Source organism: Sorex fumeus, unplaced genomic scaffold (genome assembly GCF_029834395.1).
Source record: "Sorex fumeus unplaced genomic scaffold, SorFum_2.1 ptg000081l, whole genome shotgun sequence".
NCBI lineage: Eukaryota > Metazoa > Chordata > Mammalia > Eulipotyphla > Soricidae > Sorex > Sorex fumeus.
Window position 1 is genome coordinate 14,148,810 of NW_026606138.1, and position 15,261 is coordinate 14,164,070.

General features: G+C 48.7%; 1 protein-coding gene across 2 annotated transcripts in view; it reads right to left on the reverse strand.

Annotated features, from left to right (window-relative positions):
- Positions 1–15,261, reverse strand: part of FAM81A (family with sequence similarity 81 member A) — an 88,463-nt gene that overhangs the window by 22,791 nt on the left and 50,411 nt on the right. For both annotated transcript variants that reach the window (XM_056130677.1, XM_056130678.1), the window contains exons 4-5: positions 8,039–8,157; positions 699–828 (exon numbers count right to left, since the gene is read on the reverse strand). In XM_056130677.1, coding sequence (XP_055986652.1) covers positions 699–828; positions 8,039–8,157 — 249 coding nt within the window. The remainder of the gene's footprint in view (positions 1–698; positions 829–8,038; positions 8,158–15,261) is intronic.

Consider the following 15,261-nt stretch of genomic DNA (forward strand, 5'->3'; position numbering starts at 1 on the left):
GAGTATCGTGCTAAGTGAAATGAGTCAGAAAGAGAGTGACAGACATAGAAGGACTGCACTCATTTGTGGAGTATAAAACAACATAACATGAGGCTGACATCCAAGGATAGTAGATACAAGGGCCAGGAGAATTGCCCCATAGCTGAAAGCCTGCCTCATGAGCAGAGGGGAGAGGCAGCTAGAATAGAGAAGGGATCACTAAGAAAATGATGGCTGGAGGAATCAGTTGGGATGGGAGATGTCTACCGAAAGTAGATAATGGATGAAACATGATGACCTTTCATCATGTCTGTATTGCAAACCATAATGCCCAAAAGTAGAGAGTATGGGGAATATTGTCTGCCATGGAGGCAGGGGGAGGGTGAGAAAGGGGGGTATACCGGAGATATTGGTGGTGGGGAATGTGCACTAGTGGAGGAGGGATGGGTGTTTGATCATTGTGTAATTGTAACTCAAACATGAAAGCTGGTAACTTTCTCACGGTGATTCAATAAAATTTAAAAAAAAAAAAGACAAATACTGGAAACCCCCAGCACATGGCTGCCGTGACTGGGAGTGGCTAGGCCGGCTGGGAGGGGAGAAGAGGGAAGCCATCATGTCTGCAGAAGCCCTGGCCGGCTCCTCTGCAGGAAACACACGTGTTCTGCTGCGCAACAGACAAGGCCCCTCCTCGAACGAGTCCCCAGAAGTGGCCATACCTGTCCTTCCGCGTCCTTGATTTTCGTTTCCAAGATGAGTTTGGCGGCTTGCTGTTCCTTGTTCAAGTGCTGGAGCCCCTCGTAGGTGGTTTTGTGCTCCGCAGAGAGCCTGGCGATGCTGGCATCACACCTGTGCCAGCAAACAGAGTCAGTCAAAAGCGGGAAAGTGGAAAAGCAGGCACCGGGGCTTCCTTGTGCTCCAACACACAATGCAATTGTAGGAACTGAGCTACGGCCTTGGAGGAGTCGAGAGGCACCTCACGACGGGTTTTTGTATTCCTGCTTTTGTTTTTGCTTGGGGGCTACACGCGAGGGGGGCTCAGCGCTTCCTTCTGGCTCTGTGCTCAGGGGTCACTCTTGGGAGTGTCTGGAGTACCATCAACTCTACTGAGTCACTAAGCCATACACTTCTGTAAGAAGGAGCAGTAATAACCTTCAGTAAGACGAAATGGAACACCCAAAAAAGATGAGGATACGAGACGCCATGCTGAGCAAACTGACAGAATTCTGTAAGTCTCAGGGCTGGAGCAATAGTACAGAGGGTAGGGCACTTGCCTTGTATGGGACTGGCCACGGTTTCAATCCCCAGCACCCTCTGAGCACTGACAGGAGTGATCTCTGAGCTCATGGCCAGGAGTAAGTCCTGACCATGGCTGGTGTTAGCCCCCCGCCAAAAAAAATTTTGCAAGTCTAAAATATTATTGGGGCCAAAGAGATTGGAGAGGATAGGGCACACTGAGCACTGAGCACTGCCAAATTTGCTTAAACAAGCAAAAAATTATATTTGTGACAACCTTTTTTAAAAGTTAACATGTCACACAAAATGTTTGAATGCTTGTTCTCAGCCCTTATCTTGCTAAAATGTATCTGTTATTGTATTTCTGTAGTTGCTCAATTAACTATGGAATAACAATTATTGGTTGTTATAATTTGTCAGTGCTATCATTTATGGGCACTTTGGGTTATTTCAGGAGCTTACTATTGTGGACAAGCTGCTCTGAGCAGGCCGTCCTACGGGTAGCACAAGCACAGAATTTCTCTCAGGAGAAATTGGGGGATCACAGAGAATGTGGATATTTAGCGATAGGAGGTGAGAGTAGTAACTGGCTTAACGTCTGATTCCCCAATAGAATAGAAACTACTTTGTAAGGAGTGACCATATTTGCCTTTTTTAATCACTAAAATTCTAATGACTGGGGGCTGGAGTGATAGCACAGTGGGTAGGGCATTTGCCGTGCACGTGGCCGACCCAGGTTCGATTCCCAGCATCCCATATGGTCCCCCAAGCTCCGCCAGGGGTAATTACTGAGTGCATGAGCCAGGAGTGACCCCTGTGCATCGCCGGGTGTGACCCAAGAAGCAAATAAATAAATAAATAATAAAATAAAATTCTAATGACCCACATATTTCCTTACATAGAGCAAAAGCTCAACAAATATTTGTTAATGAGTGAATATAAGGAAATATTTACTATGTGCCATATTAAATATGATACATATATAATACATATATTATTTGGCTGGAGTGATAGCACAGCGGGTAGGGCGTCTGCCTTGCACGCAGCCAACATGGCCGACCCGAGTTCGATTCCTCCGCCCCTCTCGGAGAGCCCGGCAAGCTACCGAGAGTATTCGATATGCCAGACACAGTAACAACAAAGTCTCCAATGGAGACGTTACTGGGCCCGCTCGAGCAAATTGACGATCAACGGGAGGGCCTTTTTAATTTATTATTAAATTTTGGTTTAAATCATTTTGGGCTACCTGAAATGTTACCATGGCACAGAATATGTAAGTATTATGGGAAAGTCTTACTTTCCGGCTGACACGGGACACTGTTAGGAAGCATCATGTCAGCATGGTCCCATCATCTTTACAAAATGATGACAAGGACAGATTAGGTTTGAAAAAGTGATTTGGAAATGTCTCAAAATTATCCTGAAGCTCAAGAATCATTGGTACGTATTTTCTCTATTGGGGCCTCACATGGCAGGGCTCAGGGCTTTCTCAGGCCCTGTGTTCCGGGGTCACCCTGCTTGGGGCTCAGGGGTGTCCGTGACAGTGAGGATGAAAGCGGGACCCATCTCATGTGAGGCAGAGTCCCACCTCGTGCTCTCCCTGCGCCCTCCTACACACCCATTCCCACTAGCTCCAGCATAGTTTCAGGACTGTCTCAGCCAGAAACACAAGTACTTCAACAAAAAGTTCCACAAATACAGAAAGCTAACCAGGTTAAACTAAGTAACATACACATAGCAGACAACCCGAAAAAGAACTACAAACTAGACTTCATCTGTGTGTAAATTAGAAGAAAGATCACAAGATTTAGCTATGTGGAAACAATGCAAATTAATATGGGCAATGCTTTGCCAAATTAAAATCATACTTGGGTTGGGTAATATGAGGCTGAAAATTCTGGACTAGGCAGTGATGAATTGTTACTTTGTGCCATGCATGAGAAAAGTCTAGAACAATTATTAGCTTTTGGGTTTGTCTTGTTTGTGGGTCACATCCAGTGGTGCTCAGGACTTACTCCTGGCCCTGTGCTCAGGGATCACTCCTGGCAGGGCTCAAACCCACAGTGATCCCACGCAAGGCCTACTCACTGTACTACCTCTCCTGTCCCCAAACTATGAACTTCTAGGAGTAAAACAGAAACAAGCTGTGAGATGTTCATTTGTACTCTGTACACCTTAGTGTATTTCTAGCTGTTTGCAGTCATAACAGACGCATATTTGTACTTTTCTGTATACAGGAACAGAGTCGGTAAGGAGTGACTCAGGGCAGCAGAGCAAGGCGTTACCATCATTAGCTCTCGACCAGTGACAGCAGCTCAGGATTTATTATGCTAAAGGTGAAGTTATTCTTACTTTCCAATGCTTCAGAAAAAAAAAAATGTATGAAAGAAAAAGTGAGTAAGTTGAACAAATTGTTAACAAATGGTGGGTCTTCCACATTTTCTATAAATCTTAAGCTATTTAAAATATATATATATATATACATATATATATGGAAAGCAATTTTGCTCTTTCAGCACTTAATGACAAAAGACACCTCCACCTTTTAGGAATTCAACAAAACTGTATCCAACGTTAGGTAAGCCATCATTTGCGATCGATCTCATCTGACATCTAATTTCACCCTTGGTGTTTAAGATGATAGCTGAGCCTGTAATCGACTCTTCCACGTGTTCCCAGGTCAGCGCCTTGGCAGCCAGCACCTCCCAGGCGCAGTTCCAAGCCTTGGCCACCAGGGGACAGGCTGACTCTATCACTTCCAAGCCAATCAATGACTGCGGTCAGAAACCCAGGGGCCCTGTCCCAAGGCACTGGCAGGTGTGGCTCAGGCAGGGACTACAGAAGAGCCTCCAGGGGGCTGTGGGCAGAGCAGTAGTGTAATGGCTCCACGCCTGCCTCACGCAGCTGGCCCGGGTTGGATCCCCGGCATTCCGTGTAGTCCCCTAAGCGCTGCCATGAGTGATTCCTAAGCGCAGAGCCAGGAGTGACCCCCCAAGCATCGCTGCGTCTGTGTCCTTCTGCCCCCATCAAAAAAAGAGAAACCTCTCTTTTCTGGCTGGGACACAGCGGTCTAACATAAAGCAAGGACAGTGCCATTTAAAATATTAGTTGGTTAAAAAAAATTTTATTAAAAAATAAAATATTAGTTGGTCTGTTCTCCTTCCCTAGTACCAGAATCACTGTCCATAGTTACTGTGCAGAGAAGATCAATAAGGCCTGATGAGCAGTTGATGACTGAATTTTACACTTTCAGTGAACTGAATGGCATAAAAATTCTCATAATGTTACTGGACCCGCTGGAGCAAATCGATGAACAACGGGAGGAGAGTGACAGTTAAGTCACATGAAAATTAGAGCTCACGGGGCTGGGGAGATAGCACAGCGAGTAGGACGTTTGCCTTGCACGCGGCCGACCCGGGTTCGATTCCCAGCATCCCATATGGTCCCCTGAGCACCACCAGGAGTAACCCCTGTGCATCGCCAGGTGTGACCCAAAAAGAAAAAAAGAAAGAAAGAAGAAAGAAAATTAGAGCTCACTAATGCTGTTCGTGGGGGGCATGGCTCTCTGGGGGACTTCCAGCCCCTCCAAGGCACAGGGCTCAAGCACCTCACACCCAGACACTTCCCTTAAGGCTCTGCCCCCAAACAAGAGGGCAGTACAGCAGCATTGTGGACCCCCCACGTCCCCTTAGGACCAAGAAAGCACAGGCCTCCGGAAGCTGCGCCTTAGAGACTTTTGGAGACTCCCAGCCAGACCTGCTTTGGGGTGTCGCAACACCTTGTTGGGCGGGGGGCTCCTCTCACCCCTACAGATGATATGCCTGAGCCACCGACCCGGGCCTGTCCGTGCCCTTGCCCCTGGAACCACACCCATGCTGAGGTGAAGGAAAAGACCGAGCAGGCTGGAGCTTGGCACAGCTCACCTTACCCACCACGCTCCTTCAACGCGCAAAGCCAGGAAGCAGAAAGGCAGCAGGGAATTTTCACTTCCCCTGAATCTGTTTCAGCAGAAGCTCACGGACCAGAGGAAAGATGGGCACCAGCTGAAGCGCAGGTGGGCAGTGTTGACCAGGGATGGTTTTGATTGTTTCTCAATAAAAAGTATTTGCTCAAGAGAAGAAACCAGGTGGGTGGAGAAGTTGATCAAAACACTGAAGGAAATTCAAGTTTCCTTGGTGTTTTGAAAGAATTTCTCCCTTTTTTCTTTTTTGTTTGCTCTGGGGCCAACCTCCGTGGTGCTCAGAGGTTACCCTGGTTCTATGTTCAGGGATCACTCCTGGCAGGGATCAGGGGACCATGTGGGATGCTGGGGATCGAACCCAGGTTGGCCATGTGAAAAGCAAATCCCCTACCCGCTGTGCTATCGCTCCGGCCCAGAACTTCTCCTTTTTTGTACTGAATCGTGAGGAGACACTCAGGGAAGACAGTCCCGTCTGCCGTCCACTCACCCATCACCACGGTACTCGCCTCTTCCTGGGACACCCCTTCACCTGCACCTGCACCCAAGTGAGTTCCACACCTCCAAAGCGCTTCTTGAGCTTGGATGTTCTTAGCCCTCACCACACTGAGTGGTGTTGTGGAAGGGGATTTCTCTGAAATTGAGCAATGCCACGAAGTGGTTCCATCCCAGTGACCTCCCAGGTCACTCATTCAGCCAAACAAAAACTTGTTGAACAGCTCTCTCTTTTCCAGAATCTGTCCCAGACACTCAATCCACGAAAATCAAAGGCACAACTCTCCACTCTGAGACAATGAAGACAACGCGGAGATTTATTAGGGCAGAGAGCAGGAGGGGAGCAGAAAGGTGATATATCAGAGAAGATTTCCTGGAGAAGGTGGCATTTGCATTGAACTTTATTGGCTGACCAGGAGTTAGAAGAGAGGGGCCAGCTACAGAGCCTGGTGTCCACTCCATGCTGGGCTGAAGAGTGCAGGTGACCAATCATCCTGGGCTTCTGCTCAATCTGGATGGAACCTCCGCTGGCCCAGCAAAACCAAACGCACACGTGCTGCACGCAGGGTCCTCCCTTTCCTGCCAGAACCCTCTGCTCCAGAGAGGACTTGGCCCCCGGGGCCTCTACTCCTCTGGCCCTGCCCTCACAGACCACCCTCACTCTCACCCCAGGCCGGAGCAGATGTCCACCAGGCCTCCAGCCCCCCTGCACAGACTTGTGACTGCAGCAGAGGGCATGGGAGACCCACCAACTCACACCTCAGTCCGGCAGATGGTGCAGGTGCAGACTTTGATACATCGATGGACTGTGCATAAATGCCCCTTCAGTCCAGCAGCTGTGCTGAGTTCAGGACAGTGGAGGCACTAGAATAAACTTTATGAGCTGCTGAATGGCTGGTCCCCAGGGTTCCCTACAGCAACACCCACCCACACACCCAAAAAAAGGGTTGTTCAGCCCAGAGTATCCACAACAGGCCTCCAAGGAACATCATCATGGCATGGAGATCATTCTTATTATTTGGGGGAGGTACACACCTGGCAGAGCGCAGGGATCTCTCTTGGCAGGGCTCGGGGAGCCTGTGGGGTGTCAGGTATAGAACAGTAGCTGGCCCCGTGCAAGGCAAGTACTTATCCCTGTGTTGTCTCTTGGGCCCTAACACTATCTTGAGCTAAGGCCAATCAAGGCCCCCAGGTTCAAGAGGTGCTGCTGTCCCCACCTTAACTGCCAAGATAGATGGAGTCCAAGGGAGAGTTCAGCCCTGGGGCCATCTCCAGAGTTTCCTCCTACCCAAAAGACGGCCCACGGGGAGAGTATGGGCTTCCTTACGGAACGCCTAGCTTTGGACGAGTCCCTGTTCCTCTCTCAAAGGTGAGGCCTCTATCCCCTTCTGTTTTTGTTTTGCTTTGGGGCTACACTACTCGTAACTCTGCACTCAGAATTACTCCCGGAAGGCTTGGACCATATGGATGCCAAGAATTGAACCCCACTTGGCCACGTGCAAGCATCCTACCTACTGTACTATCTCTCACACTCCTGTATCCCCTACTTAAGGGGCTAGTAAGAATGCCATTTTCTCCCATCTAGTCTAGACTTTCCCTCCATGCAACCTCCATACACGTGCAGTTAAAATTTTTTCCTTACTGATCTGCTCAATGTTACTTTGATAGTTTGAATAGTCTAAGAAAAATCCCGAGTTTGCAGGGGGGCTATCCCCTTCACCCTACAATGACCTTAATTTGCCCCTAGCAAACGACACAGGTCAGCAGAGCTTGTCCGTCATTTCCTTCCAGCACGTGATGCCACTTGGGGCCGGAGTAATAGCACAGGGGGTGGGGGGAGGGAAAGGCATTTGTTTTGCATGTGCCTGACCTGGGTTTGATCCCCAGCATCCCACACAGTCTCTCAAGCACCATCAGGAGTGATTTCTGAGCGCAGAGCCAGGAAAAACCCTGAGCACCACTAAATGTGGCACCCCTCCCCCCAAAACCCATCCACCCCCTAGTGTAGGAACTCAACCAACCTTGGCATGCTGGGAGTTCGGCTCATCTAAGACCATCAGATTTTTGTTTGGTTTTGTTTGGGGGCCAAACCTGGTGGTACTCGGGGCTTACTCCTGGCTCTGTGCTCAGAGATCACACCCGGTGAGCCTTAAAGGATCATGGGGACCTGGAATCAAACTCAAATCATCCACATGCACGCCAGCGCCTTTTGCCCCATTGCTCCAGCCCCACCCTACCATTTATGAAGAAGCATGAGATGCCTTCTGAGAACACAGACTCTACACCGGGGCTTCATGAGCAGATTCCCCACCAAAGCAGAGTTCATGGAAAGCTTTGCTGAGCAGAACCCTCAGCACGGGGGAGACCTACCTTGCCACTCTCCCCCGAAGATCTCCCAGGCCCGAGAGCTGCCGCATCTCCAGAGTCTTTAAGGCTGAGTTTGTTCCATAGCTGATGTTGTCCCGGGCGCGAATCTGCTCCTGCAGCACCTGCGGGACACAGAGCACAATCCTGCGGTCACCCACCCTGGGCAGGGGTCACAGATGCAGCTAAGCTTCTTCTCTATGCTCAGTGGGCTCCAGGGCTCACTTTGTAGCCTGGGCACCATATGGTATCCCCTGTCCAGCTGGAAGTGACCGCCAAGCATCCATCCCCTAGCACAACTGCATGGGACCCAGAATACACATGAAAAAAGGAGTGTTGAACTGCTTTAACAATCCCTGCTACACACACATACACACACACACACACACACACACACACACACACACACACACACACACACGTTTGGGAGACACATTAGAAGCCACAGCCGTTCACCATTCACCAATACAAACACTAGCCATGGGGCATCGAAGGAGGCAAAGCTCAGACTCAACCCTCCCTCATGTGCAGGTTTCTGAACAACTGAGTCCAGTGAGTAACTCATCCTGGGCTTGTGTCCACAACTCTCTGAGCTCCGACTGCTCCTTTGTCAATAGTAATGGTGACAAGACCCTTAGAATTGCTGTAGCATTCTGTAAGGTCAGAGATATCAACAACAACAACAAAAGATCCTAGCATTTTGCCTAGTATATAGTAAATACATGAAAAGTCAATCATGTGTATTTTTCTCTTTATTCATTTGGGAATGTCCTTCAGATACACCTAGCAGCTCTTGAAGGACCATGTGGGGTGCTGGGAATGGAGCCGGTCAAGGCCTCAGCTGCATGCCAGTGCCTTCCCCTCCATGCCAACACCCAGTCAGTCTTTCTAATCTTGAGTCTGGCATTTCTGCTGGGTTGGCAGAATGGCGTCTCCTAGGACAACAGGAAATGAAAGCAAGGCTGGGCCCTGGGGGGTGGCTCCGAGGCTCAGTGCACCTGCCGTGCAGGCGGGAGGTGGCACGGCTGGTCCTGATGTTGCTGCATGCACATACAGTGCAAATTTTTGAGGGGGCCACTCCCAGTGAGGTTCGGGGAGACAAGTTTCCTGGGCCCCAGCGAGCAAACGCTGCCCTCCAGCCCCTCCAATCATCTCTCCCGTTCTAAATTTTAGCTCTGACTTTCTCTTTGATCTGATCATACCTCTCTACCTCGAGGTCTGCTTCTTCATCTTCCATGGTTTTGCTATTTTCATTTTTATTTCTAATTATACTGAGATATATATATATATTGTATATATATTGCTTTTTGGGTCACACCTGGCGATGCACAGGGGTTACTCCTGGCTTTGCACTCAAGAATCACTCCTGGCAGTGCTCAGGGGACCATATGGAATGCTGGGAATGGAACCCGGGTAGGCCGCATGCAAGGCAAACGCCCTACCCGCTGTGCTATCGCTCTAGCCCTTTATATATATATTTTAAAAAGCCTGGAGAGAGGGCATTTGCCTTGCACACAGCTGACCTAGATTCCATCCCCAGAACCCCAGATGGTCCCCTGAGCCCACCAGGAGGGATCCCTGAGTAGATCCAGGAGTAAGCCCTGAGCACTGCTGGGCGTGTCACCAAAACAAGAACAAAATAAACTAAAAGTACACTCTGTAAGATATTTAACATCTTTCAGTGCTTTAAAGTTTGCTTTGTGGCAGATAATTGATTTTCTTTTTTGTGTTCTGTAGCTATACAAAAACATTCTGTAAAGGAACAAAAGGTTCGGTATTGTTTGTTGAGTTTGCTGGTTCCAAAATTCATTTTCTCTAGAACTTTTTGTGTACTAAAGGCCTCTTTTGCCATGAAAGAGATATTATAAATCCTCCCACTGCAAACTGTTTTCATTGTATTCTCACATTTACTGTATTAAGCTGCCATTTTATTTAGCAATATATAGTTAAAATGAAGAGTGGCTGTAAGCATTATATAATAACCTCCTTTATCTGATTTGGTGTTTTTAATAGTAAGTTCCAACTGACCTGATAATATTGTTTCTACGCTTTTAAATAGTACGTGGTGGAGCTAATTGTACACCACGCCAAACCCTAGGCACTAAGGTGTGGTAACTAGATCCCCACCTGCTCTCCGAGGGAGGTCTATTAGGATTCCTATTTTACAGAAGCTGTTAGGTGACCTGTCCACAGTCTCATCAGCAGTGCCCTAGCTGAGAACCAGCTCATCCGGCTCCATGGTCTGGTCCCTCAGTCACTAAACTGCTATGCGGTATCACTCATTCTTTCACTTAAAAAGAAAATTTATAAGGCCACCCCCAGCACTGCAGGGGCCTAAAGCCAATCTTGGCAGAGCTAGGCCTCAGCCAGTAGCACTGGGGCACCTCCAGGAGTTCTGGGCTGGGGGTGGCATATTGGGACCAAACCCAAGACCTAGCACTTGCTCTACCACCCTAGGCTCTCTGCAGTCGTCACAGTGTCTGGGTCCATTCACCCTTTTGCAGTGTGAGTTTCCTTTCTCCTTTCCCTTAGCGGATCTAGAGTATTTGGCTCCTGTGAGCTGTCTTTTCTCCCCTGGCTCCTGACCATTGCTGTCCCATAAAAGTCGACCATCGCATCCAAACCTCACAACCAAACGCATGCCTGCTCCTGGGTCTCTTCCTCAGCTCCTCCCCTTGAAGGTGGAGAGCACCCCATGACCAGCAGCAACTCACCCCACAAGACTGAGTTGAAAGAAGCTTATTCTTCTCCCCCTTCCTCTCTCCTCTTCCCAGCTAGGAGGCTCAGAGCCTCTCCATGGAGGCAGGGAGCGATATTTTGATTTGGACAATGTCTTTCCTATTTCAATGGTCTTCTGTTTTTTCCAGCTCGGAGATCAAACCCACATCAAGTCCTGCTCTTGCAGTGCTGGGGATGGAACCTGGGGGCTCACAGGTATAGGTAAAGGCTCTGCTGGGAACCGCAGCCCCACACGTTGTCTTCTTTATTTTCCCCCCAGAACTTCTAAAGACACAGTCCCAGGCATTTTTAGCGTCCATTTCTCTCTCCTTCCTTCCTTCCTTCCTTCCTTCCTTCCTTCCTTCCTTCCTTCCTTCCTTCTTTCTTCCTTCCTTCCTTCCTTCCTTCCTTCTTCCTTCCTTCCTTCCTTCCTCTTTGTCTCTCTCTCTCTCTTCTCTCTCTCTCTCTCTCTCTCTCTCTCTCTCTCTCTCTCTCTTTCTATTTTTTGGTATGGGACCACAGCTTGCAGTGCTCATGACTTACTCCTGCCTCTGCACTCAAAGTCACTCCTGGCAGTGCTTTGGGGACCACATGAGATGCTGGGGATCAAACCTGTCTTGGCCATGTGCCAGGCAAATGCCCTCCCCGCTGTGCTCTCTCGGGCATCCATTCTATGAGATGATACAGGAGCACTGTCAGGGTCACTGACCAGCTTCGTACCACTCCTCCTGTCTCCTTTTATTAGGATACACACAGACTCGTTTAAGAGTCCTTTCTGTTTGTCTGTGTTGCTTATCTGGGCTTCCAAAGTCAAGTTCAGTGGGACTCGGGGTCCCTCCCTCCAATCCTCAGCCAACAGGTCCCTGGTTCATTGCAAGGGCCGGAGGCTCTAGTGCTTCCCCAGGGGTCCCCAGCCATTCCGGCAGTGCTGGCGACCTCCTGGGCCATATACAGTGCCCATCTCTGAATCATTCTGTTCATTTGTTCCTCCTCAGGAGGGAGCCAACTATAAAGGCAAGGTGCTTGACGCCTAGGGACTTCCTTTCTGGTTGCTCAGAAGTGGCAGGAAATGGGCTTTTTTCTCTGTACATTGGCTCCTAATGCCCAGAAGCCTGTGAGAAGCTTTATTTTGGAGTTTAGGAATTTCACCAGCACGGACCCAATTGTGGATGCTTTAAGTCAGTTCTACCTAGAACCCCAGGAACGTTTCAATGTAATCTCCAGTCAACTCAAGTAAACATTCTTCTCTGAGGAGAAACTATTCTCTTTCCTTCCTCTGGAATTCCAGCGAGCCCCGCACTGGCTGCCTGGCTCTGTCCTCCAAACTTCGCTCTGCCCATGCATGCTCTCTCTGCCTCTGCTTCTGACTCTGCAGCACTGGTTTTACTGTCTTCCAAGAGACTGATTCAGTACATACCTATAAGTACCTCTGCTTCTCCTTCACTGACTGACTTAAAACTGGACGTTCAAGAAAGAACTTTTATTTGGATCTCAGTCAAGCAGAGCCTAGCTCAGTCATGCAGGGCACCCCTAACAAAATTCTCTGGAACGTATGACTTACACAGAAGCCACACTTCTTTCTCGAAGATCCCAAGGCCTTAGGTATGAGACAAGCTTGGAGTGTGGTATGTGGTTGGTCTACTAAGATCCTCCGCCCAGCCTTCAGCCTTCTGCATCTTCCCAGGAGCCAGGAGCTCAGCTCTTTCCTCTTCTTACAAGGAAAGGAAGCCCTCTAAGGAACCAACTCCCTGACCCTAATCGGTCCCAAAGGCTCACCTTTCAGTGACCTTACAAGGGATTGGAGCCTCAACACTGGCCTTCACTCTGGGTAGGACACACTCAATCCATCTCGAGCCTTAATTATTTCTGACTGGGGTCTCTCCGCCTCCTGCTTCATCAGACCTGCCCGAAGGCCTGGTTACTCCTGACCCTGAAGGCCAGTCCTCCTGAGGTGTGGTGATTCTTTTTGTTCTCCACTATGAAAGTAAAACATCACTGAGTATAGAGTTGGAGAGGCCAGAGAGACAGTACAAGGCCAATGTGGGTTCTTTCCCCAGTCCCCAAAAGGGTCCCTGAGCCCCACTGGGAGTGATTCCCGAGTGCAGAGCCAGTAGTAAGCCCTGTGTGGCCCAACCACCACCCCCTACTCACGGCCATACCAAGCTCTGTGCTCGGGGTCATACCTGCACTGGGACCATCCAGCGCCTTAACCATGCTACTAGCTCTCCAATCCCTACTATTTTTTTTAACTATGAAGATTATCCATGACTTCTACTCAAATCTCTTCGATAGCCATGTCCACTTGCCGACATACCAAATTCCACAGGATGGATATGTCGTTCCCAACGTTCTCCCTTCCGAAATCCGACACGCCATTTCATCGGTAAAGAAACAAACAGCACCCGGCCCAGACAAGGTCAGACCTGAACACCTGAAGAACCTGCCGTCAGTACTCATCAATACACTGGCTCGGCTCTTCACTCGCCACCTGTCTGAATGCAAGGTTCCGTCCCAATGGAAAACCAGCAGGACCATACTACTGTTCAAGAAGGGAGACATCCATGACATTGGCAACTATCGCCCGATCTGCCTATTGTCTGTCATCTACAAGTTGTTCACTCGAGTCATCCTAAATAGGATTGGCAGAACACTAGATGAAGGACAACCATGTGAGCAAGCAGGGTTCCGCAAAGGATTCAGCACCATCGACCATATCCACACGATAACCAAACTCATTGAGGTTTCTCGGGAGTTCAAGATGCCGCTCTGTTTAACATTCATTGATTTAAAGAAGGCCTTTGATTCTGTTGAGACGGAAGCGGTCATTGAAGCCCTAGCCAATCAGGGCATTCAAGCCCAATACATCAGGATCCTCCGTGAGCTGTATTGCGGATTCACTACCAGGATCTCACCATTCTACAAAGAAGTGATCGTTGATGTCAAGAGAGGGGTGCGGCAGGGTGATACCATTTCACCGAAACTCTTCAGTGCCACCCTCGAGAACATCATGTGACGACTGGAATGGGAAGGAATGGGAGTGAAGATAGATGGTCGGCAACTACACCACCTCCGCTTTGCTGATGACATTGTTTTAATAACACCAAACATCAGCCAAGCAGCACAAATGCTGGCCGAATTTGACCGTGAGTGTGGAAAGGTAGGACTACAGCTGAATCTTACGAAGACAATGTTTATGAGAAACAGCCTTGTTCCTGACGCCCCATTCACTCTCAAGGGAACGACCATCTCCGAATGCAACAGCTATGTGTACCTAGGTCGAGAGGTCAACATGACAAATGACCTGGCACCCGAGCTGCGCAGGAGGAAGAGAGCGGCTTGGAACGCCTTCAAGAACGTCGAAGAAAGAGCTAAGAGGACGAAGAACCTCCGGCTCCGGGCACATCTCTTTGATTCCACTGTTCTTCCTGCATTAACATATGCCTCAGAGACCTGGGCCCTATGCAAACAAGATGAGAACGCTATTCAGGTCTCCCAAAGAAGAATAGAAAGAGCTATGCTTGGAATATCACGTTTCACTCAAATGAGAGAACGAATCCGGAGTTCTGACATCCGTCGACGATCAAGGATCAGGGACGGTGTCTCATTTGCCAAGGTGTCGAAAATCAGATGGGCTGGTCACGTAATGAGATTTAAAGATGACTGTTGGACTAGAGCTGTTACTGATTGGATTCCATGGGATGTCAAAAGACCACGTGGCCGCCCACCTACCAGATGGTCAGACTTCTTCGTCAAGATCATGAACGATCGGTTTGAGGCCCTTCATGTTCCCGGAGTGAACAGATGCCATTGGGCTACACTAGCACACGACAGGGACAAATGGAGACGTTACTGGCGCCCACTCGAGCAAATCGCTGACTAACGGAAAGTTAAGTGATTAAGTGAAGTGATTATGAACATTTTTAGGGCCAGAGAGATAGCTTTTCTTGCACATGGCCAACTTAGGTTAGCTACAGACACTGCATATGATCCCAGAGCAGCACTAGGAGTGAGCCCTGAGCACAGAGTCAGGAGTAAGCCTTGAGTATTGAGAAAAAAACGAAAAAGAACATCTTAGAAGGAACCTCTTAAAAGTATTTTTAGACTTCCTGGCAGAGAAGAAAAATCAGAGAAATGAAGGTTCTGTGTTTTATACTGGAAAGCTGGGGCTGGAGTGACAGAGAAAAAAAAAATTTTTTTTCCACTGGAAGGATTTTGGAGCTGCTAAACCTATTTGGTATTTGCAGAAGTTTTCAGCTTTTTTTCTGAATGAACTTGCTCTATTAAGAATGCAAACTAGTTACACTCACCTGTGAATGACAAAACGTTAGTCATAGCAATGCATTCCTGCAAGGAAACTTCAGATGTGACTAACCGGGACTCTCTGTCTCCCACTGAGAGATGCTCTCTCCGTAGGAAGCAGCTCGCATAAACTGGTCTGCCAAAAGGATTCTCTGTTGTGTGTGTGTGTGATGTTTCAAACTATTGTTTTGTTTTGTTTTGCTTTGCTTTTT